This window comes from Bos taurus, chromosome 23, assembly GCF_002263795.3.
Source record: "Bos taurus isolate L1 Dominette 01449 registration number 42190680 breed Hereford chromosome 23, ARS-UCD2.0, whole genome shotgun sequence".
Taxonomy (NCBI): domain Eukaryota; kingdom Metazoa; phylum Chordata; class Mammalia; order Artiodactyla; family Bovidae; genus Bos; species Bos taurus.
The window spans coordinates 45,323,549-45,348,511 of NC_037350.1; the positions used below are offsets into that span (position 1 = coordinate 45,323,549).

The window sequence follows — 24,963 nt, forward strand, 5'->3', positions numbered from 1 at the left end:
GATAACAAATAATCAAATACAGTTAAAATGCACTTTATTTTAGAGAATAAAATAGGTAATACAGTAAGAATATAATGTATGACATTTAAGTCTTCTTGATATTAGTTTAAAAGTTTTAATCAATTATTTTCAGACTGTAGGGAAAATATAACAGCCTTTCAAACTACATGGTTGTTAATGGATTCAAAAATTCAGGAGAAATTAAAGACAACAACACAGACAACACCATTTATTTATTTTTTTATGTTTTCACTTTGATTAACTTCTTTTACTAACATGTTTTACCCAGACATGATTTTAGGACAACTTGGAATATATATTCTAATTCTGCTCAAACAAAATACAGTAGAGACAACGACTTTTCTTTGGATACCAGAATCTATTTAGAAAAAAAAAGTACTTGATTAATTGACTTGGCTTTCTTTTTCTTTAATTGTGCTTTTTTATATTTTTGAAGGGTAAGGACTCTCTAGGAATATTCCAAAATTACAGAGAAAAGCAATAGTTTAACAATGGTTACAGTAAGACCAGAAATTAGTTTCTACATATTTTCACAAGTGATTTTAAGTTCGTTTTTGAAGTTATATTAAAAACATTTTGTTGTTAAGCTGTGTCTGACTCTTTACGACTCTATGGACTGCATTATGCCAGGCTTCCCTGTCCTTCACCAACTCCCAGAGCTTGCTCAAATTCATATCCCCTGAGTTGGTGATGCCATCCAAACATCTCATCCTCTGTCGATTCCTTCTCTTCCTGCCTTCGATCTTCCCCAGCATCAGGGTCTTTTCCAATGAGTTGGCTCTCTTCACATCAGATGATCCAAGAATTGGAGCTTCAGCTTCAGCATCAGTCCTTCCAGTGAATATTCAGGACTGATTTCCGTTAGGATTGACTGGCTTGACCTCCTTTAAAATGTTTTTAAAACATTTTAAAACGTAATATTATCTTAAACTTGACAAAGAAATGTCGATTTGTAATAATAAATGAAAAGAGAAGGGTCAGTAATTTTAACCGTGGAAAAAGAAGACAACCCAAAAAGGAACTGAATTATAGAAGTTGCCAGGAGGTTCAGTGCGCGGTTGATACACTGAAAGTCTGTGGATCAAACTAGTGGGTGAACAGTGAACACATTTCTCTGTTTCCTCCCAGACTTTCGCTTCCTCCCAGACTTTCGCGGCAACTCTGTGAATGATTTTAATCAGAAACGCTGACCCACAAGAACATAGAAACTTTAGGGGCAGGGTGATCGCGGTAGGGAGGCTGGGGAATGAACTTGTCACTTTCTCTTACAAGAACTTTGCGCCTCTGCTTGGCGCGGGGAGGGGGGTTTGGGGGAGGGTGGGAGCAGAGAATCCCAGCTTGAAACTAGAGAGAAGAAAATTCGTGTCATTACCCAAATCTGGCTTTTACCCTCTTGGGAATTCTCTGCCCCTGCGCCGTCAACGGCAGCGGCTCTGAGTCGAACTTCACTGTTGGTTTGACTTGCCCTCCACCAGGAAAGTTAAGAAGACTGGGAGCATGGACGAGATTCGCTTCCTGTGGTTGTAAGTGCGCATCTCTTTCCTCACCTTTCGCCAAAGAAGAGGCTGCAATCCTGCAAGAGGCGCTGGACTGGGCGTCCTTCCCTTAGGGTGCCACGCTGCATTTGCATGCGCGCTCCGCGATGCCAAATTCTAGGTGCGCGGGGGTGAGGATTTGGCGGGATGCAGGTTCCAAGCGTCCTCCTCTAACAGTGAACATCTTTAGAAGCCGGCCTCCATCTGGCTGCCTAAAGAATCTGCCTGCAGTGTAGGAGACCCGGGTTCTATCCCTGGGTCGGGAAGATCAGTGGAGAAGGAAATGGCAAGCCACTAGAGTATCCTTGTCTGGAAAATCGCATGGACAGTGGAGGCTGGTGGGCTGCAGACCATGGGGTCGGAAAGAGTTGGGCAGGACTGAGCAACTAACCGGAGAAGGCGATGGCACCCCACTCCAGTACTCTTGCCTGGAAAATTCCATGGACGGAGAAGCCTGGTAGGCTGCAGTCTATGGGGTCGCGAAGAGTCGGACACGACTGAGCGACTTCACTTTCACTTTTCACTTTCATGCATTGGAGAAGGAAATGGCAACCCACTCCAGTGTTCTTGCCTGGAGAATCCCAGGGACACGGGAACCTAGTGGGCTGCCGTCTGTGGGGTCGTACAGAGTCGGACACGACTGGAGCGACTTAGCAGCTGCAGCAGCAGCGCAACTAACAGGTCACTTCTGTCTGGCTATGCTGGTAGCAGGAGCGTGCCATCCCCAAGAACAAAGGCGCAGGGAATGAATTCTGGAAACCCACTCTCCCTCGCTAACCGAAGCGGCCAAAGAGCAACTTAAACCCCTTCCATTGGTTTCTTGTATTGGGCCCTTCCAATCACCCTAAGGAAGTGGGTGCACAGCTAAAGAAAGCTTGGTCTCAGCCCTGGGAAGCCCACAGCGCCCTACGCACTCACCTGGTTCTTCTAGTCTCCAGAGCCTCCGCAGACGGAATGGGTGTAAATACGATTTTGTTGTGATATTTCCACGACGATTTCTACGCGGTTAGGGAGGGGAAAAAATACTATTTTTTAAAAGGGTCGTTTCATGTGGATGGCGACTGAGAAATCCCCGAGCCTCAGATCCTTTTCCTAGCAGAAAGAAAACAGGCTCAGAAGTAGCCAGGGCGGCAGAGAAAATAGAGGTTAGGGGGCGCTTGGGGGCCGCAGAGTTCCCCCCTCCTTCCCCTTCCCACTTCCTACCTGATGCGAAGAACTGACTCAGAAAAGACTGAGAGGCCGGAGAAGAAGGGGACGACAGAGGACGTGATGGCTGGATGGCATCACGACTCAGTGGACATGTTTGAGCAAGCTCTGGGAGATGGTGAAGGATAGGGAAGCCTGGCGTGCTGCAGTTCATGGGTTCTCAGGGAGTCGGAGACGACTGAGCGACTGAACAACAACATCAGCCGGAACAAAATCCCCGAAAAGAACGCGCCCCAAAGCTAGTAGGCGTGCGCGCATCTTCTCGGACAAGGGCGCTCGGCCTCCCAGGCGTTTAGAGGTGGTTCCCGAACTGCCTGGGGACTGAGAATTGCCTCTTGGGGACTTTGCTGGAAAGGTTCTGTCTCAAAAGCCTCTCTCTAAATCCAGTCGGAAACCCCAGAGATGGGGCGCAGTTAGGAAAATGAACATGATTTTCAACTTAAACTAGACATTCCAACCTCCCCCGACTCTGGCCCGTCTAGGCTTCACTTTCCCGTCACCTCGAGGGCTCAGGTCCACCTCCCCTCCGTCCCTCGCCTTGCCTGGAAGTGGGGGACCGGCCCTGGCGGGCGGGGAGCGAGGAAAGGCGGAGCACAGCGCGCGGGGCCGCTGGGCGGGGGACCTTTATAAACGTGCGGGCAGCTGCCTGGCGCCGCGGTATGCTCCAGGTGGAGACTTTTCAGCACTGCGACCAAGAACAGGGCTCCACCCGAGCCTCCCTGAACCCTTGTCCGCCGCTTCTGCATTTCTAAATCGGCTTCTCTGTCTGTCTCTCTCTCCACTTGCTTTTAAAACAGGGGGAAAACAATCTTGGGCAGCTCTAGGTTGGTTTGTTTTTCTTGTGTCTTTCAGGACCCTTGGCCGGGAGTGCCCGCGAGGAGGACCGGATGCCGGCGCCGGAGGCGCAGCTGGCGGACTGCGCGTGGTCCTACGGGATGAAGCTCAGCTGGGACATCAACGACCCGCAGATGCCGCAGGTGCGTGAAACCCGCTGCGCGCGCCGCTCTCCATCCAAAGAGGAGGGATGTCTTGGCAGGGACTGTGAACAGGCCGCCCTACCACCACCCTCCCTCCAAAAAAAAAAAAAAAATACACATCCCTGAGAGCCCGCCAGTGTTCAGGAACTCCATAAATGGCAGAGCTGGGGTTAGAGATGTGTCTTCTCCCACCTGTTTCCTCGAACCCTTTTGAAAACACCGAAAGGAGCGGGAACTGTCCAATTAGGCTCCACGTTTCAGGTCGTCTGGCCGGCGGGAGCCTGACACCTCGTCCCTCACTTTCTTTTAACGGAGGTAGAAATCCGCTGACTCTTCCTTGTCCATTCTTCGACATCCACTAGAAAGGTGGAGGGGCATCTTGGTGAATATAGATGCCACCTCTTCTCACGCAGCAGAACTGTGAGATAGGTCCATAAATTGCAGTGACTGAATCTTAAACAGCAGGACTTGGGCCATTTATCCTGGCTGCCAGGATGAAGCGTGGCTTTTGGGGGGCTTTGTAGTCATGCTAACCAGGTCACAGGTGCCCAGACAGCCTCTGGAATCCAGGTTTTGGACACAACTTCTGAGTTTACTTCTCTAGTGAGGAGAAAATCAAAGTCATCTGTTTAGGATGAATTTGTTTTCATTTTTAACAGAAGGAAGGGGTCTCAAGCCAAGTCCCAGGAATGGGCTGGGCAGTTATGCTTGGTCACGGTGGTTGGGAGCAAAAACTGGGGAGTGACTTTAAAGTCCTGGGTGTAGTGGAAGGAGAATTAGGAGTGACCCGGAAGCATTTGCAGAGGTGGACTTCTGGCAATGCCCTGGTAAGAGTGAGAGAGACTTGACCTTTATTCAGCATCTATACCTGCCATGCAGGTGTTCAGGTGGACAGCAATTCATTAGCAATGTTGTGTAGCCTCTCAAAGAGATAAGTACTTTTGGGGTACACATTCATGGAAATCTATTTGTTTGTTTTCAAGCCTGCCTACTTTAGGGTCACACTGCCATTCTGTGAAAGTGGACCTCAGTACAGCAAGGGCATCTCCTTCTTACTGACCTCTGTCCATGTAAATCCCCACGGGGCAGGGGGGAATCTGTTCTTGTATTTTAGAAAAGAGCCATATCCAAGTAAGGGAAGGATGGGTTCTCTCACAAGGATTTTCTAGACTTCCCATGTAAGTGTGAAGAACTTATCCTCTGGGAGATTAGTTCTTAAACAGAGAGTGAGTGTGCCGTCTCTAAAGAGGCAGGTGCTCTGGGCTGGAGAAAGAGGATCCTGCTCTGGCTAGCCCAAGGAGGAAGGGCTACCCTCGAGGTGTGACCTTGAGACGGTTCCTGAATTTGCCTTCGTCCCGGGTCATTCACTTGTCATCAAGCAGTGGAATTAGATAACGATCTTAAACTCTCATCCCATGTGTGTTTAGTGCACTCTAGAGTGAAAACAGACCAAATGCAGACAAATGTACATGGCCGTGTTCTAATACAACTTCATTATGGATGGCAAAATTTGAATTTCATGTGACTTTTCATGTGTCACAACATATAACTCTTTTGATTTGTCCCCTCAACCATTAAAAAATGTCAAAATCATTCTTAGCTTGTGAGCTGTACTAAAACAAATGGGAAGCTGAATTAGGCACATGGTCCCTAGTTTGCAGACCCCTGCCATAAAGAGTACCTGGTAAATAGTAAGTGTGCACAAAAGGGTAATTTTATATTAAACTTACAACAAGAAAGACATTGCAGTATAAATAATGCATAATATGGACAAGGACCACCAAACACGAATAGGAAAGCGGTGCTCAGTCTATTAGATATCACATTATTTTAGCCAGGCAGCTGTTTTTGTAGGAGAATGACAATCCATATTGCTCTGGAGAGAGGCCCAGGACTTAGCAGGCTCTACCAAGTGCTCGGGTTTATCTTATAGCCAGGCTGTCATCGTAACGCCCTTGTAAACCTGGAAGGCTGGGCTTCCCAGGTGGCAGTAGTGGTAAAGAACGTACCTGCCAGTGCAGGAGACATTAGAGAGAGACATGGGTTCAATCCCTGGGTAGGGAAGACCCCCTTGAGGAGGGCATGGCCATCCACTCTAGTATTCCTACCTGGAGAATCCCATGGACAGAGGAGCCTGGGGGCTACAGTCCATGGGGTGGCAAAGAGGTGGACACAACTGAAGTGACTTAGCACGTATGCATGCAAACCTGGAAGGCTACTTTGGGAAGCTGTTCTTGTCTCTCTCATGTTGTACTGGGTATCAAGCCAAGAGCTTTGGAAGAAAAACCTCTGGATGGAAGAAAAGATACAGGCTCAAGTGTATATCAGTGAAGAACTTTCTAACCACTTTCTGCCCTGGCACTTTAATACTTACCTTAAAAATATTTGTAATATGTAAATATACCAAGAAGTGGTATAACCTGGTGGTAAGGAGGACAGGCTCTGGAGTCAAACTGTGTGGGCTCAAATCCTACAGCCAGATCTTACCAGCTGTGTGACTTTGGGCAAATCGATGAAGCTCTCTGGCCTCCATTCACTATTCAGTTAAATAGGGATAACACTAGTGCCTATTGTCTGTGGGCAGTATGAAAGCCAGAGCTAATACCTGTACCATTTTTGTAGGAAGCACTAGAGAAGCATCAGTTTATAGCCAGTTGTCAGAAGCGTACACACACACGATGAGTGACATTTCGTAAGAGCACGACTTCTGGGTTTTACAGTATTTCTGGAATTAAAAAGACTCAGTTTTCATCCTGATATGCTTGGAGAAGATTAAAAGCTTGCTGCGTGGCATTTGGGGTGAATAAACTTGATTGCTGTCTTTGGATACCTTTGCAGAAGCCAGCTCACTTTGACCGCTTCTGCGAGTGGCCGGACGGCTACGTGCGTTTCATCTACAGCAGCGACGAGAAGAAGGCGCAGCGCCACCTGAGCGGCTGGGCCATGCGCAACACCAACAACCACAATGGCCACATCCTCAAGAAGTCGTGCCTGGGTGTGGTGGTGTGTGCGCAGGACTGCGCCCTGCCCGACGGCTCGCGGTTGCAGCTGCGGCCAGCCATCTGCGACAAGGCGCGGCTGAAGCAGCAGAGTAAGCCGTGGGGCCGGGTGGGGGTGGCCCTGCAGGCCTGAGTTCCCCTTCCCAGTGAGTGCGTTCCCCTTCCTTCCTTCCTTCCGGGGGGCTGGGAATTATTAATATTAATTAATTAATTTTGTTAACATTAATATAGTTAATATTTATTAATATTAATCATTAATATTTCACCACCTCTGGCGTTGCAGAGAAGCCTTGTCCCAACTGTCACTCTGCTTTGGAGTTGATCCCCTGTCGAGGGCACAGCGGTTACCCTGTAACCAACTTCTGGCGACTGGATGGCAACGCGATCTTTTTTCAGGTAGATGAGGGAACCCCACAGTTTGAGATGGACAGTCTCATCGTATCACAGCGACCAGGCCACCTGCCAGGTGTCTCAGAAACTCTTGTTTCTGGTTTAGTCCCTAAGCTGTGTCCGACTCTTTGTGACCCCATGGACTGTAGCTTGCCAGGCTCCTCTGTCCATGGAATTCTCCAGGCAAGAATACTGGAGTGGGTTGTCATTCCCTTCTCTAGGGGATCTTCCCTACCCAGGGACTGAACCCCTGTCTTCTGTGTTGGCAGGCAGATTCTTTACTGCCTAAGCCACCAGGGAAGCCCCTTAGAAACTCTGGACCAAGCCAAATACAGCTCAACTGGTCAGAAATAGGTGTTGTGGCTTCTAGCCTAGCCTTACTAGGCTCCTAGAAATTAGTTCACCTACTGTGTGCTCTCTAAGAGTGAACTTAGTTATAGTTCTTTTCATATTTAAAAGGACTATTAGGTCATCTTTTAAGATGTCTATTATTAGTGCAGTTTTATTTGTTTAAGAATTTTTCCCCCCGTTTCTTTGAAAAAACAACAACATGGGATGTTGGGAAAGGCATATTTAATTTTTGCCCAGCTTCGCTGCAGAGGAACACATGTGATTCATCCCTTTATTAATACAGGCCAAGGGAGTTCATGATCACCCAAGACCAGAGAGCAAATCAGAGACGGAAGCTAGAAGAAGTGCAATCAAGAGACAGATGGCTTCTTTTTACCAACCACAGAAAAGGAGAATTCGAGAACCTGAGGTAATGGGGAGCTGATGTTACACTTGTGGTCTGTATTTGTCGTCATCAGAAAATACACTGAGAATTACGCTAAATAGGAATGCCATAACTTAATTTAAAAGGTTTGATTTTATGTGAAAGTTCTATGTCTCTAACAAAATGTCAATGAATCAAATTTTTGAATAGGGTTTCTAATCCCTTCTTCTCCTTGGGGGAAAAAAAAAAGAGCTGAATATCTCTACAGTTAATGATAGACTGGGGATATGAGCTGACATTCTACTACAAGGGCAATTATCCAACGGTCATACAGAAAAACATAGGTGCATCCCAGTGAGTTAACAGTACAGCTTTGAGAGGGCCCTTTGCATTATTAACGTAGAACAGATAAAAGTTCTTTGTGCAACTTGAGCCAGTTTGGCTTCTCTACCAAAGTATGCCAAGCAGGCAGAATATTTGCCTGAAGATAAGAGGCACTGGTCTTGTCTGAGCACTTTCTATGTGCCATGACATACAGGCAAAGAGATTTACACTTCTTAAGATCACAAAAGCCTTAAGAAGAAACTACGGTTATTGAGCCCCATTTTTAAGTGAGGAACCTGAGGCTCAGAGAGAGTAGGTAACTTGTCTAACTCATGAGGGACAGGCAGGATTTGAACCCACGTCTGCGGCAGGCTCCTAAGCCTCTGCTCTCCTGCACATAGTGTGCGGAAGACAGGATCGTCCACCACTGAGACCCACCCTCCCAGGCTATCCTGGACCCTCTGAGGTCAGCAGCGTGGAATTCAAGACTGAGCTCAAGCCGTGAAATTCCTGGACTGGGTGCCCGGAAAGTGTTTGCTTGTTATTTGGTTGGTTGGTGACTGTTGACAGGTGAAGCTGTCCATGTAATTTACATCTCTATTTACAAATAAAAACTTTGGGTCATTTCTTTAGGCAGGAGAGAATCAGGATCACAGCAGACATTTCAACAACATCCCTTCCCTGGAGAACCCAGAGGGCTTGGATGTGATTCCTGACGCTGGCTTCCCTGTTTCGGGCCAGCACTGCCTTTCCTTTCCAAACTCGGATGCTTGCAAAGCTACCTGCGACCTCACCACCTTCCAGGGAGACATAGTACCACCCTTTCAGAAGTATTCGAACCCAAGAATCTATTTGCCCCGGCCCCCTTGCAGCTATGAATTGGCAGGTCCTGGGTATGCAAATTCAAGCCCGTATCCCACCTTTTATAAAGATGCCGGCAGTATCCCTAAGGACTCGGACTGGGTTCAGCTGAATGCGCTGCCGTACAACGTCAACACCTACAGCAGCTTTGAGAGGAGCTGTGATTTCACCAGTAACCAGCACAGCTGGAAACCAGCCCTTGGAAAAGCTGGCCCAGGGGAGAGGATGGACCAAGGACAGTTCCCGGTCGAGGCCACTCACCCTCAGCACACCCCACAGCCCCCCTGCAGGTACCTTGCGACCGCCCCGCCAGCCGCTCCAGCCCTTCAGACGGTGATCACCACCACCACCAGAGTCTCCTACCAGGCCTGCCAGCCCCCCACCCTGAAATGCTGTGACAACGTGCGGGATGCAAAGAGCCTCTCCAGCTGTGACTATGCTTCTGAAAACACCCAGATGTCCATCTACCCAGGAGCCTTGGACTTTCCAGCTCCAGTCGTCACGACAAGCTCTCCAACAGCATCGCTTCCTCTGAAGATTCCCAGAGATTGCTGGACCGTCAGACAACATTCTCTGCCTTATCCTCTAGGAGCAGCACCCTCCCGGACAGACGGAGCAGAGGCCTGGGAAGTGTGTTCCTCCAGACTGGGGTCTGCAGCCAACTATTCAGATCGAATCAGTCCATTCTTTAGCTGTGACAATGAGGACTTTTGAACAGCAGTCCTGGGCACAGCATAATACTGGTCTTCATGTACGCAGTGGAAGACGACATGGAAGCTCTCTCTTAAATTGGGAGATTCATTTAGCATGCAAAGAAATATATATTATATCAATGATATTTATGTACATATATATGATAGGAAAACCAATGATCAGAGTAAATTATAGACTGAAAATGTTTAGTTACTGCAGTACATTTTGCACAGGAAAGCCTACTATAGTACATAGAATCAGGTCTGGAATGTGACTTCCAAATGAACAGATAAGCATGAAAGTTGGGTCTTCCAGGTGGCACAGTGGTAAAGAATCTGTCTGCCAGTGCAGGAGACACAAGAGGTGAGGGTTTGATCCCTGGGTCAGGAAGATCTCCTGGAGGAGAATATAGCAATCCCATGGTCAAAGGAACCTGGTGCGCTGCAGTCCATGGGATCACAAAGAGTTGGACACAACTGAGCACAGCACACACACACGGGCATGCACGCGTGCGCACACACACACACACACACACACACGGGCGTGAGAGCAAACGTTAATGAGCTACGTCCATTTAGTTTGTTAGTTGGAGTAGAAATCAAGAATCTTGGTTCTCACTCAAAGCCTCCTCCATTGGATCCTATTAGAGAATTTCACAAATCTTTATTTGGCTCTTAGGGATTGTCAAAATGGCTTTGGAAAGATATCTGTACAATCTTAACCCCTGAGTCATTTCCTAAGACTTTCATTAAGCATTTACAACCTGTGAAAATACTTCAGGAAGTAATTTGCATAATTTTATCTCCAAAGTATGTATCTATAGCTTTTAAGGAAATCTACCATGTACAGTGATAAAGTGCAGTTGTTTCTAAGTGAATTTTGGTTTCCAGTATCAGTTGAATATCTTCTCTCAACGCTGATGAATGTTTGCCTAACAGAGACAGCCTAACACTGATGATGTGTATTTAATGGATTTTTACTGTACTAAAGCATATTTTTTGACTAGGTTTCAAAATTAGAATTGAGATGTTTTATTCAAATTTAGCTTTACTATTTGTAAAGCTCATAAATGTATACCTCATAAATGTAAATGATAATGTTATTGATTAAACATAATAAATAACATTTTAAAATAATGTAGCTGAATCTTCAGTTACTTCATAACAAAAATAGAAAAAAATTGTTCATAGTATGACCTGTAAAACACTTGTTTTAATAGATTAAACATACTAGTTTAAGTTTTGTTTATTTAAGAAAAAACTATTTGCTATCTAATAATAGAAATTCTCTTCCAAATACTGTGCATGGGACTTCCCTGGTGGCCCAGTGGCTAAGACTCTGAGCTCCCAATGCAGAGGGCCCAGGTTTAACCCCTGGTCAGGGAACTAGGTCTTACATGCCACAGCTGAAGATTCCACAGGCCGCAACTAAGACCCCGTGCAGTCAAATAAATGAATATTACCAAAAACACAGGACCTCCCCAGTGGCTCAGTGGGGGGAGAACCCATCTGCCAATGCAGAAAACAGAAGAGGTGCAGTTTTGATCCCTGGGTCTGCAAGATCCCCTGGAGAAGGAAATGGCCACCCACTCCAGTATTCTTACTTGGGAAATCCCATGGACAGAAGATCCTGGCCGGCTGCAGTCCATGGGGTCACAAAGAGTGAGACACAACTTAGAGACTGAACAACAACAACAACAAACTCAAAGAAAAAACAAAGCAGTGTGCATACATGCACACACACACACACTTCTGCGCAGCTCCAGCACACACACACACACTTCTGCGCAGCTCCAAGTGCTTAATGAAAATGTTCAATTTTCAAATAAGAACAAACTGTAGAGATAAATTTTTGAGAATTGATGGGGAGGAGGATTATTCACAAATTTGATTACTGTGCTCAATCTGCATAACTAAATTGCAGTCAATCATATGCCATTTAAATCACTGAGCACTGTATATTTATTGCTACTGCTCACCTGATTCATAAAGCCCTCATACACTGCTGTAATGAATGCATGCATTACTGGCCACGAGATTAAAAAAAGTATAAGCACACTCCTGTTCCATGGCCAACTTTTTCTCAAAGGAAAGGATGCCTAATACATTCATGGACTACTTTTTTTCTTTAGGTTTCCATTGCCAGAACTTGCAGCTTCTAATCATATCTAGCAATCACATAGCAATTATGTGGGCCAGATACTGTTCTAAACCCTGAACAAGTATTAATTTATTTGATCTTCATAGTAGTCCTCTGAGCTACCTGAGAGAGGCCAAGTGATTTTCACAGTGAGTGGCAGGGCTGGAATTTGAATTCATCTCCAGAGTCCCCACTTTTAGCCACATCACATTAGCTTTGATTATAGCTATTTATCAACAAAATCCCACTTGTACTTAGCAAGTGTTGTGCTTGGCATGGAGTAGCGAGTTTTATTACTGCCAAGTGCTTATCCCCTAACATTGGACACAAGGGTTCTGTACAGGATGGTAGATAGGGGAGGGGTGGGAGTGGACAGACAGACCCTGGGCAAAGCCCTGAGGTGACCATTCCCCAAAGTGTGGCACAAGGGTGTTCTGGGTGACAGGATGATTCTAGATGGTCCACAAATATTGTATGTTAATAGTTAGGACTTATTTTAATGTGTAATAGGGAAAGAACAACACATCCCAACTATGATTTCAGGGTATTTTTGCTGAGACAGAGCAAAGCCACAAGGCAATTTAAGGAAAAATATTAAGCAAGTAATAGTACAGATGTTACAAGAAATGCCAAAAAATCATCGAAATTGTTGAAAGCCACTGAGTAAGAAGGCACGCGGTAACAGAGAAGAATAAACCTGACTCCACATCACATCCACTCCTTTAGCAGTAAGCCCTGTGCTCTGTCAGGCTGACTCTCCACCTTCATAAAAGAACGTTGCCTGGAGCCTGAAATATACAAGATAGCCCACCATCACGGCTCTGCCTCCAAGTCTTTAAAGTAGGAAATGGCAACCCACTCCAGTATTCTTTCCTGGGAAATCCCACGGATAGAGGAACCCTGAAGGCTACAGTCCATGGGGTCGTAAAAGAGGTGGACACAACTTAGAGACTAAACAGCAGCATTCAACAATTAGGCCGGAAAATCAATAAGGATAAAGAAGATTTGAGCAATATAGTAAACTAAGGAAACTTGACAGGCATCAAAGAACACTCAACAACAACAGATATACAGTATTCCAAAGTGTGCATGGAACATTCTCCAGAACAGAACAAACGTTACAACACAAAACAAGCCTCTGTAGATTAAAAAGATAAAAGTCCTACAAAGCAAGTGTTCCTACCACAATGGAATAGAAATCAATAATAGAAGTAATCTAGGAAATTCACAAATATGTATAACTTAAACAACATACTTCTAAATAATCAGAAAATCAAAGAAGAAATTGCAAGGAAGAATAGAAAATATTTTGAGAGTAATGAAAGCAAAAGACAACACACTGAAACTTATGGGATTCATTTTATTGGATCTGGCAATGTGGAAAGCATTGGTGACCATGATAATAATAATTGTTTCCATGATGTGATGGGCTCTGTGTGCTGAGAAGCAGACAAAGCAGCTGGTGACAAAACGATTAAGCTCAGTTGGTAAAGAATCCGCCTGCAATGCAGGAGACCCCGGTTCGATTCCTGGGTTGGGAGGATCCCCTGAAGAAGGGAAAGGCTACCCACTCCAGTATCCTGGCCTGGAGGATTCCATGGACTGTATAGTCTGTGGGGGGTCCCAAAGAGTTGGACACAACTGAGTGAATTTCTCTTTCACATTCAATGTAGATTTGGACTGTAGAGAAAAGTCTATATTTTCAATTAAAAACTATATTGAGAGCTTCAAATTCCTTCCAGTGAAGTTTGTCTTAGTGATGGGGTTGCCAGAGTTAGCAAAAAATTTAGAGGGTTCCCTATTAGGTTTGAATTAAGATAAACAATAAGTACTTTCTGAGTGTAAGTATATCCCAAATAGGGCTTCCCTGGTGGCTCAGACCTTAAAGGGTCTTCCTGTGATACAGGAGACCCAGGTTTAATCCCTGGGTCAGGAAGATTATTGCATGGACATACAAAAGTATTGCTTATCTGAAATTCAGGCTTAACTGGGTGTTCTGTATTTTATTTGGCCTTCTTTCTTGGGGAGAATGTTAAAATGTAATTTCATTCCTGGTCAAAATGTGGTAAAGGACATTTGATAAACTGAGAGGCTGAAAATGTCATTACCTAGAACAATTTGGCTGCTGAACTTTTGTGTGGGAAAAACATATTTTTACGAGTTGTTTACTTAATGGGAGAGAATATAGTTGTATCATTCTTTAGAATGTAAAAATCATGGTATGTGAATCTCCAATTATAGATATTTTTGTGTTTTGTTTTTTAAAAACATAGTTTGACATTATTTCTAGCACCTATACGTTTTTATGCTTATATCACTTTATTAATGATATTGCTGTTTCCTCTCCTTTCCAAATCTAAAACTACTGCTTCATGAAAGAAAAATATACTCGCATATTTTCTTAAAAAAAAAGCTAAAAAAAATAAAAATCAGAGATAACTTAATAAAGATTTTAAAAATCCAAGCACATTTATATTTACCGACCTTGCGGGTCGGACAAGCAGAGTCCCGGGACCTACCCCTTCAGCTGATGCTCACCCTGTTTATTTCTATTTTTATACCGCCTGGTTAAAGCAAAGAGTGTTCTGCACCAGTAATGGATTTTCCATTAATCAGCCCTTGAGAACTGGGTCTTCTGATTCTCTCTCGGGCAGCTGCGCTACCCACATTGTGTCTTACAGCTCGTCTGATGAATCTTCTTTGAACTCGAGGCAGTCCGAGCCTCGGTGTCGGGGGAAGAGGGTGTCTAAGCCTTTCCATGCTCTCAGCCACCTGTGCTGCCCCGCTGATGAATCAGAAGGGCACTGCTGAGTAAAAATGCCACCTGGCTACCTATGGGGGCCTCCGCCTGTGGAAAATAAGCATTCTCTTGTTTAATGTTTCTTAAGGGCGAGATTAAAAAAAAGCCAATGGAAAAGCCTTCTGCCTGGAAACGTTCTCTCCAAACAGACTACACTGCTGACCCAGGTTTTCATAAACCACCTGAACTCCTTCTCTTAACCACCCTAACCACTGTGCTTTTAAAGACCTTTTCTAACTGTTGCCAAGATGTAGCGAAAAAACCCACCTTAATTCAACTGCACAGGGAATTTCAGAGAGGGGATGTACAGATGCCATCTATTCCAGTCTCTATGTTCGGGCATCAGTGCCCTTGGTTATAGGTTATAGAGATGAGTATAGTTTAATGCCCTAATTTCCCCCGTCTCTGCTAGTCGGTGCTCCCTGTCTTTCCCCTCCAAAAGGCCTATTTTAATAAATTGAATCTGTTTAAATAAATACCCCACCTTCTGCATCCCACCTTTGACAGCGGACTCCTTACACCCAAAGGAACGGTAGAGCAGAGCCTTTCAAAAGAAGGACAAAAACGTCCTTCTCTGTGTATCCAAAACCTCATGGCCTGCTTGTGTTCTATCGAAAGGCTTTTTCTAGTATAGGATTTTGATCCAACTGGTGCTTGGACCAAATTTTTGTTGTTGTTCAGTCGCTAAGTTGTGTTGACCAAATTTAGTAAGAACCAATATAATATACCTCTAGATGAGATTATGTCTATATCCTTATTCATATCTAGGGCTTCCCAGGTAGCTCAGTGGGTAGAAGAATCCGCCTGCAATGCAGGAGGTGAAGGTAGATGATAGTTCAGTCCTTGGACTGGGAAGATCCCCTGGAGAGGGGCATGGCAACCCATTCCAGTATTCTTGCCTGGAGAATCCCATGGACAGAGGAGCCTGCTGGGCTGCAGTCCACAGGGTCACAGAGAGTCAGACACGACTGAAGCGACTGAACATACACATCCATATCTATCTATCTACCTATCTATCTGTATACGAAATTGGCTCACAACTGTCAGATCTGACCTTCAGAAATCAGTAAGGCAAGTCCACAGGCTAGAAATTCTGGCAAGAGTTGGTGTTACAGTCCTGAGTCTAAATCCCACAGGGCAGCAGGCTGGAAATTCAGGCAGGGTTTCTGGCTCCTGTCTTGAGGAAAGATTGCTTCTTTTTCAGGAAACCTCTTTCTTTCCTCTTAAGACTTTCAACTGGTCCTGTGAGGCTCAGGCACACAGTGGAGGGCTATGTGCTTTTATGGGAAGTCTACCAATCTAAATGTGAATCACGCCAGTACACACCTTCACAGAAACATCTAGAATAAGGTTTGGCCGAACGATTTAGCCCAGTAACCTTGTATAACTACCCAACTTACTTGATAAAGGTGGATTAAAGGGACCAGGAATATACAGCTAGAAAAAGAGACTCAGATGGAATGTGATAAAATCTAGAAGTATTTGCAGTCATCTCCAGTACATATGGGCTACCCTGTGGCTCAGCAGTAAAGAATCTGCCTGCAATTCAGGAGCCTCAGGAGACATGCGTTCCATCCCTGGGTTGGGAAGAGCCCCTGGAGGAGCACATGGCAACCCATTCTGTATTCTTGGCTAGAGAATCCCATGGACAGAGGAGCCTGGTGGGCTACAGTCCATGGGGTCACAAGTCATACATAACTGAGGAGACTTAGCAGGTATACACAGATGGCGTTGTAGTACTGGGTGGCGTTTAGGGACATGAGCTTCAGACAAAACTGAAAATAGCAGAGGAAAGGTTCTGCTGGGACTCTCACAGCTGTGTAGTGGGAGCTGAGATTTGACCCCGCCCTTCCTGCCACTGTGAACACTGGGAAGGCTGTTCCTTTTGTGGGACGACTTGAGGGCTGTAGTTCCTTCCTCTCAGTTCAGTTCAGTCACTCAGTCACGTCCGACTCTTTGTGCCCCCATAAATTGCAGCATGCCAGGCAGCACGCCTGACCATCACCAACTCCTGGAGCTTGTTCAAACTCATATTCATTGAGTCCATGATGCCATCCAACCACCTCATCATCTGTCATCCCCTTCTCCTCCTGCCCTCAATCTTTCCCAGCATCAGGGTCTTTTCCAATGAGTCAGTTCTTCGAATCAGGTGGCCAAAGTATTGGAGCTTCAGCTTCAACATGAGTGCTTCCAATGAACACCCAGTACTGATTTCCTTTAGGATGGACTGGTTTGATCTCCTTGCAGTCCAAGGGACTCTCAAGAGTCTTCTCCAACACTACAGTTCAAAAGCATCAATTCTTCGGCACTCAGCTTTCTTTACAGTCCAACTCTCACATCCATACGTGACTACTGGAAAAACCATAGCTTTGACTAGATGGACACTTGTTGGCAAAGTAATGTCTCTGCTTTTTAATATGCTGTCTAGGTTGGTCATAACTTTTCTTCCCAGGAGCAAGCGTCTTTTAATGTCATGGCTGCAATCACCATCTGCAGTGATTTTGGAGCCCCCCAAAAATAGTCTCTCACTGTTTCCATTGCTTCCCCATCTATTTCCCATGAAGTGATGGGACCACAGGCCGTGATCTTAGTTTTCTGAATGTTGAGTTTTAAGCCAGCTTTTTAACCCTCCTCTTTCACTTTCATTAATAGGCTCTTTAGGTCTTCTTCACTTTCTGCCATAAGGGTGGTGTCATCTGCATGCTGCTGCTGCTAAGTCACTTCAGTCGTGTCCGACTCTGTGCGACCCCATAGACAGTAGCCCACCAGGCTCCTGTCCCTGGGATTCTCCAGGCAAGAACACTGGAGTGGGTTGCCATTTCCTTCTCCAATGCATGAAAGTGAAAAGTGAAAGTGAAGTCGCTCAGTTGTATCTGACTCTTAGTGACCCCATGGACTGCAGCCTACCAGGCTCCTCTGTCCATGGGATTTTCCAGGCAAGAGTACTGGAGTGGGGTGCCATTGCCTTCTCCGGTCATCTGCATATCTGAGGTTATTGATATTTCTCCTGGCAATCTTGATTCCAGCTTGTGCTTCATCCAGCCCAGCGTTTCTTATGATGTACTCTGCATATAAGTTAAATAAGTAGAGTGACAATACACAGCCTTGATGTACTCTTTTTCCTATTTAGAACCAGTCTGTTGTTCCATGTCCAGTTCTAACTGTTGCTTCTTGACCTGGATACAGATTTCTCAGGAGTCAGGTCAGGTGGTCTGGTATTCCCATCTCTTGAAGAATGTTCCACAGTTTGTTGTGATCCACATAGTCAAAGGCTTTGGCATAGTCAATAAAGCAAAAGTAGATGTTTTTCTGGAACTCTCTTGCTTTTCCGATGATCCAACAGATGTTGGCAATTTGATCTCTGGTTCCTTCCTCTCAGAGGAACTGAAATTTCTCCTTTTTATTCAGGAGCAGAGGTTTTACATTTTTTAAATTATTTATTTACTTATTTGACCTTGCTGGGTCTTAGTTGCAACATGCAGGATCTAATTTAGTTGTGGCAGAACTCTAAGTTGTGGCTTCTGGGATCTAGTTCCCCGTCTGGGGATTGAACTTGGGCTTCCACCGGGAACGTCCCTGAGATTCTATATTATTTAGAGGATTTGTACAGAAACCTGGGAAACTTGCGCTTTACAATCTGAAATAACTGAGTGAAAATGAGCCAGAAAACAGGATGTGGTCTAGAAGTCTGCTTATAAGCAACCTCCCTAAGATACAGAGGAAAAGACTGAAGGATAATGCATCAGACGAAGCAAAAGCAGTTTGTTATCCTAGAGTCTTTTCCATGGACCTTGGAATCCTTGGATCAAGCTCACCCCTCTGAGAATGGGACTCAGTACATCCTTAGAAGGAAGACATATGGTGAGACTCCAACATTTCAAATACAGATTCCATCACACATCTCCTGTTTTGTCTTCTTTCGTGATTCATTCCCAACCAGAGTTCAGGTCACACTGATAAACTGCCTACATGTAAAACACAGCTTAGAATACTCAGACTTTATTATATATACAAAATAAATGTATTTGGCTGTGCCAGGTCTTCACACGTGATCTTCATTGCAGATTGTGGGATCTAGTTCTTCGACCAGGGATTGAACCCCGGCCCCCTGCATTGAGGGCAGGCAGTCTTAGCCACTGGACCATCAGGGAAGTCCCTGGAATACTTAGACGTTGAAGGCTTGGTTTGACATATAACTGATTCACTTTGCTGTATAGCAGACACTAACAACAAAGTAAAGCAACTAATATTCCAATAAAAAATTTTTTAATAAAATGGAATAAAAGCTTAGCTTGTTTTGACAAAATTTAGTATAATTAGAGGCTAGACAAGATTATGCATTAAAAAACTGAAATGGATTTTATGTGGAGAAGAAAAGAGAACTAATTATATGCAAAGTTCATAAATGTAAGACTGTCTACTCCTCAGCTGGTAAATATACCATATTCTCTGGAATTCTTGTTTGCTACTCTTCGGTATTAATAGCTAATGAGGTTGCTCTACACTGCACTGCTGGTGGAAACACTGAAGAGAGACTCAGGATTTTCATGAGACCCTGGAGATTCATTTCTTTAACGAGGACAAGATGCCTTGAATCTGTGAAACGTTATACTAAGCATTTGCTGAACCTGAAGGTGTAGCAAGTGGTGACAGAATAATGTTATCAGTGACCTGTATCCGTTGTGCAAATGCCAGGAAAATAATTTCAAGGGGATTTCTCAGGTATTTGTAATAGATCGTAAATCAAAAATGGCTGCTGACTAGTAACATCAGACATTCCAAAAGAGTTTCTAGAGTATTCTTTGAACTGCAAATGTAAAAGTTGTTCTCAAAAGTATAAATATATCTACTTTAGGTAATCCAGAAAAGAATGGATAAATATAATTTGAGTCTCCACAATTATCTCTTAAAGTGCTCTCCAAGGGAAATTCTAAAGTAAGTAAGAAGTCAATTCTAAAATGTAGAAAATGGCATCTTTCCTGGTAGTTTAGCAGTTAGAACTCTGAGGTTCTACTGCAGGGAGCTTGGGTTTGGTCCCTGATCAGGGAACTAAGATCCCACAAGCTGCATGGTGCGACCCCCAAAAAAAAAAAAATGTAGAAAAGGAGTAAGGAATGATGAATTATCCTTTTTTTTACTGGACGTTTGCAGTGGTGATATATATCAACTGAGACAGGTGTTGAGTCTGCCTCAAGGCCACAGGTGCAAAGCCCTGTACCAAGGCCACAGAAGCAGAAAGCAGAACCAAGGTCACCCCCAGAACTGACTGAGCCCCTTTGTAACCATTGCCAAAGGCCCTCCCCCAATCATCTCTAGCAGGCTTCCTGACCCCAAATTAGGCAAAAATGCCCACCCATGGTAGTCACCCTATAGCGCCCAAACTAATCACGTAATACGAACCTGCCAGCAGGAATTTTCTTTGTCTTGGGGCTATAATTGGCCACTAACCTATGAAAAGCGTTAGGTCTCACTGGTCTGACAGGAGGTCGGCCTACTGGATCTGCAGCGCCTTCATTAACTCTGTACTTTGTCCTTAATAAACTCACTGCTTTCTGCAGGACTCTGTGTCTGAAAATTCTTTTCCAACTCGCCTTCAGACTGCCTCAATAATGGGGATGGCTGAAGGGAGAGCACTTTGGGGAAGTGGGGCAAGGAGACTATTAGGAGCTGAGTTTTAACACATTAAGTTCAAACTACTAGATTTCTCAGTAAAGTGTTGAGCAGGTTATTGGATATATGGGTCTAGAGTCCAAGATGGAGGCATAGAATTGGAGATACAAATTTGGGAATCATCAACATACAATCAAACTTGCCATTGGTAGGTTGTAAAATGCTATTCAAATATAAAGTATCATTACTAGTAGTTACTCATGAACAACACAGCAACAGTCATTGACCCACTAATCCCTTTGTTTGGAACACACACAGTTACTCTTTAAAGAACGAAATAATGTCATTTGCAGCAATTGATGGACCTAAAGGTTATCATACTAAGTGAAGTAAGTCAGACAGAAAAAGATAAATATCATATGTTATTGCTTATAGTGGAATCTAAAAAATGATACAAAAGAACTTATTCACAAAACAGAAATAGACTCACAGACTTAGAAAACAAACTTATGATTACCAAAGGGGAAAGGGTGGCAGGGGGTGTGGGGGGGTATAAATTAGGAATTGTGGATTAACAAGGGCTTCCTAGGTGGTGAATTGGTAAAGAATCCGCCTGCCAAAGTAGGAGACACAAGAGACGCAGGTTCGATCCCTGGGTTAGGAAGACCCCCTGAAGGAGGAAGTGGAAATCCACTCCAATATTTTTGCCTGGAAAATTTCATGGACCGAGGAGCCTGGTGGGCTACAGCCCAAGAGATCACCAGAGTCAGATGTGACTGCACTGGGGGTTAACAGACACAAAATGTAAAACAGATAAACATCAAGGTACAGCCCAGGGAACCATATTCACTATCTTGCAATAATCTATAATGGAAAAGAATCTGAAAGAGAATCTAGCTGTCTATCTCTGAACCACTTCAGTGTATACCAGAAACTACTAGAACATTATAAATCAACCATACTTCAATTTTGAAAAAAGATACTTCATGAAAAATATATATTTTTAAACAGAATACAATTTTTGGAAAATAGGACATATATACATGTGCTAAATTTTTCTTGCTCTATTTCTCAATTATTTTATTGTCAATTTTAATTACTAAGACGTTCAGAGGGTCTCAACTGATTTTAGGCTTACAAAGTATTATCAATTGGAAGCTCTGAGAAGGCCATGTAATGACATCTTCTTCAAGAGTGCTTATTTTCCTAAGGAATGAAGAGCTCAAAATGTGAAATATAGTCTCAAAAGAACCTCGAGGCTGCTAGGTCAGCCACGGTCTTGATAAGAATCATGTAACGAAGGATATGCTGCTAATCTTTGATAAGGAACATGCAGGTAGTTTAAAAATATACATACTTTTCAACACTCCATCCTGTAAGGAGAATTGAAAGAAACATCAATTAAGGTTTAAGCCCTGAAAAATTGATTATTGAGGATGACACAGTTTATGGAAAGTAGAAGGATGAGGGTTTATAGAAGGGAACTCCCTGGATGATACCATTAAACCACTGCCAATCCTGATGCTATGCTGGGCTCAGAACACATATTTTGCCATTTTGCTGTTACATATCTACATGTCAGTCCATCAGATTACAAATAGGAATATTTAAGAATACAACATTGCTCTGCAATATTTGAAGTATCAACACTTGAAAGTAAATTGTTGAATTTCTAGCTCTGGAAAGGGTGGAGTGGCTTGTATTGAACTAACTCTCCTTCAGGTGGCGGTTATAAACTCTGGACAAATATAAAGCTTAACTATTTGAAGGCCCTGGGAAAACCACCAAAGTCAAATAGAAGTTGGGAGGGGGCGGGGATACGGGGATTGGAGCCCCGAGGGAAGAGAACCAGGATGACTGGCGTCCAGGGCTACAGAGAGCGTGTCAGGTGTCTCCTCAGGGTGCATCCCAGTCTACATCGGCAGGGCAGCTAGAACCAGAGCAGAAGACCGCAGGGCTTCTGGCTTGTCAGAGAAGGGAGGCTAGAGATGCGGGCGCAGCTGGAAACTGAGCCGGGGAACCACAGAACAGCCACGGAGAGGAAGTCCCCCAAACCTGGGTACAAATTCACTTTAAAACTCTTGGCTAACCCCTGACCTGTGCTTGTTTAGACAAGACTCCAAGGAAACTGTGAAAGTCACAGCTGGAAAAAACTGCAGAAATAGAGCAACTGTGTTGTCTGCTGGCTGCTAGGGAGACCTAATGTAGTGCTTAGTCTCACCAAGTTGGAGGGGACCGCAAACACCGTAGGCCTTCCATCAGAACTCTAGAAGGGCCTTAGGGCGTAAAGGTTACATCCTAGATCCAAAGAATATACCCCAAAACTGATGGCAAAACTAAAACAAATTCATCTTTATTATTATTATTTTTTGGCCATACTGTGTGGCATGTGGGATCTTGCTTCCCCGATCAGGGATAAAACCCTTGCCCCCTAGAATGGGAGCCCAGAGACTTAACCATTGGATCACTAGGGCAGTCCTTTATTTTGTTTTATTTATTTATCTGTTTATTTGCAAACCCATCTTTAAAAGTGAATTAAAAAAATTAAGGGAATTCCCTGGTTAGGACTCAGGGCTTTCATTGCCAGGGCTTGTGCTCAATCCCTGATTGGGCAGCTAAGATCCTGCAAGCCATGGGAAATACGCCCAAAACGATGAACTAAATAAGTAAATAAAAACATCTAAATAAATACCTCTTAAGTTTTCATCTGTATGGAGCCAATTAAAAGTTATACTTACCAATCAAAGACTTGTGTCGTGTTTTTATTTTTTTATTGATGATGTCGGTCTTTACTTTTATTTTTTTAATTTCTTTATTTTTAATTGGAGGATAATTGCTTTATAACATTGTACTGGTTTCTGCCATACATCAACATGAATCAGCCATACGTATACATATGCCCACTCCCTCTTGAAACTCCTCCCCACCTCCCACCTCACCCTACCCCTCTAGGTTGTCACAAAGCACTGGGTTTGAGTTTCCTGTGTCATTCAGCAAGTTCCCACTGGCTATCTGCTTTACATATGGTAATGCGTGTGCTTCAATGCCACTTTCTCAATTCATCCCACCCTCTCCTTCCCTCTTTGTGTACACAAGTCTTTTCTCTGTGTCTGTATCTCCATTGCTGCCCTGCAAATAGGGTCATCAGTACCATCTTTCTAGATTGAATATATATATATATATACACATTAATATACAATATTTGTTTTGCTCTTTCTGATTTACTTCACTCTATATAATAGGCTCTAGGTTCATCCACCTCATTAGAACTGACTCAGATGTGTTCCTTTTTATGGCTGAGTAATATTCCATTGTATATATGTGTGATGTTTTTAAAACATGAAGTTTACAGTTACTTCTCATGCTTTAAAAAGCTGCATTGATTTTCTGAGTTTTTAAACTTTTAACCTCCTCCCAAGTATCCCACAGCAATCCAAATCAAAAAGTTTGCATTTTAATAAATGAAAAAAGGTGGGAATGAAAATTTGGATTTCAATAGTCACTTGTCTTTACGATGTCCCTCTAGTATTAAAAAATTTTTTTTCAGAGATTTTGAACTTCCTTTTGGGCAGGAATTTGATGATATATCGTATTACAGTAGAATCATCTAAGTCAGTGAATAAAACATAAACAAAGTTGCTGAACCTAGAAACCTATTGATAAAGATCAGCTCCAAAAATTCCTTTGACAGAAGCAAACACACTTGAGGTGATATAATTTATGACTTCCTGTGAAGCAAGACAGATTCTAGACTTATTTGTGAAAGTTATGAAGTGAACTGAATAGTCTGTGTAAACACAGAGCAGTGAAGTAGCTGCTCCTTGACAGACAGGCCAGGTCTCAGGTTCCCAACCCGGCCCATGGCCCTTCAAGACGATCCAAGTCATCCATAGGGATTCTTCCTGGCTAAAGTTCCCATTGAGTGTTTCGGCTTCAATGTCTTTTGATCTCTTCCATGTGAGCCCTCCCTGGCTTCTGCCTGAAACTTCTGGGACCACCCTGGGGCAGGTGCAGAGGGTCCCAGTGCTAGGATGGCACCATCTGTCTAAGTCACATGGTCCTGTCAATTTGAACTCTTAAATATCCCTTGATCTATCTCTGTCATTACTGCTGCAGTTGGATCCACCACTTCTTCCTGATCAATTGCCATAGCCTCCTTTTTATTCTTTTACCTCTAGACTCACTGCTGAAATCTACCTTACCCACTGCTGCTTTTGTGATCTTTCTGAAATGCAAACGTGAACATGTCACTCCTCTGTAGAAAGTTCTTCATAGTTCTCTCGTTACTGCCTGGTAAGGATCATAGCTGGGCTATGACCTCGATGATCTAACTTGACACTTCTTATTAATACTTTCCCCATCTTTTTCACTTTAAGCTGTAAGAGAACCATGACTGTCTGTCCTGCTACCCTGTCATTATTCCAGAGCATTGACACATAATGGATAATTGCTAGCAGGTATATCACTACCCCATGTCTCATGCTTCTAATTTATGGGCCTTTTTGCTAGCTAATTGAGCTTCTTCTAGTAGAAACACAAGGGTGCCCTTCTCTCACAACCTGAGGCTAGTTACCATCACTTGTTGTTTATTCACCATTAACCCATTTATCTTGTGATTTACCACAGTATTTTTTGGGCTCCAAAATCACTGTTGACGGTGATTGAAGCCATGAAATTAAAAGACGCTTACTCC

General features: G+C 43.9%; 2 protein-coding genes across 2 annotated transcripts in view; one reads left to right on the plus strand and one right to left on the minus strand.

The window, feature by feature from the left end:
- SYCP2L (synaptonemal complex protein 2 like) overlaps positions 1-1,556 on the minus strand; it is a 65,668-nt gene extending 64,112 nt beyond the window's left edge. The window contains exon 1 of the mRNA XM_059880483.1: positions 1,487-1,556. Coding sequence (XP_059736466.1) covers positions 1,487-1,556 — 70 coding nt within the window. The remainder of the gene's footprint in view (positions 1-1,486) is intronic.
- On the plus strand, positions 1,034-10,767 carry GCM2 (glial cells missing transcription factor 2). Its single transcript, XM_024984032.2, has 5 exons — positions 1,034-3,739; positions 6,578-6,830; positions 7,022-7,134; positions 7,763-7,888; positions 8,801-10,767. The coding sequence occupies exons 1-5, from the start codon at positions 3,650-3,652 to the stop codon at positions 9,740-9,742; spliced, it is 1,524 nt and encodes a 507-aa protein (XP_024839800.1). The 5' UTR covers positions 1,034-3,649; the 3' UTR covers positions 9,743-10,767.
- The last annotated feature ends 14,196 nt before the right edge of the window (positions 10,768-24,963 follow it).

What these genes read in the sequence shown, in the direction of transcription:
- GCM2 (XM_024984032.2), top strand. Translation starts at nt 3,650, where the DNA reads ATGCCGGCGCCGGAGGCGCAGCTGGCGGACTGCGCGTGGTCCTACGGG. An exon ending in ACGACCCGCAGATGCCGCAG is followed by an intron (nt 3,740 to 6,577) that starts GTGCGTGAAACC and finishes ATACCTTTGCAG; the next exon opens with AAGCCAGCTCACTTTGACCG. An exon ending in GCAACGCGATCTTTTTTCAG is followed by an intron (nt 7,135 to 7,762) that starts GTAGATGAGGGA and finishes TTATTAATACAG; the next exon opens with GCCAAGGGAGTTCATGATCA.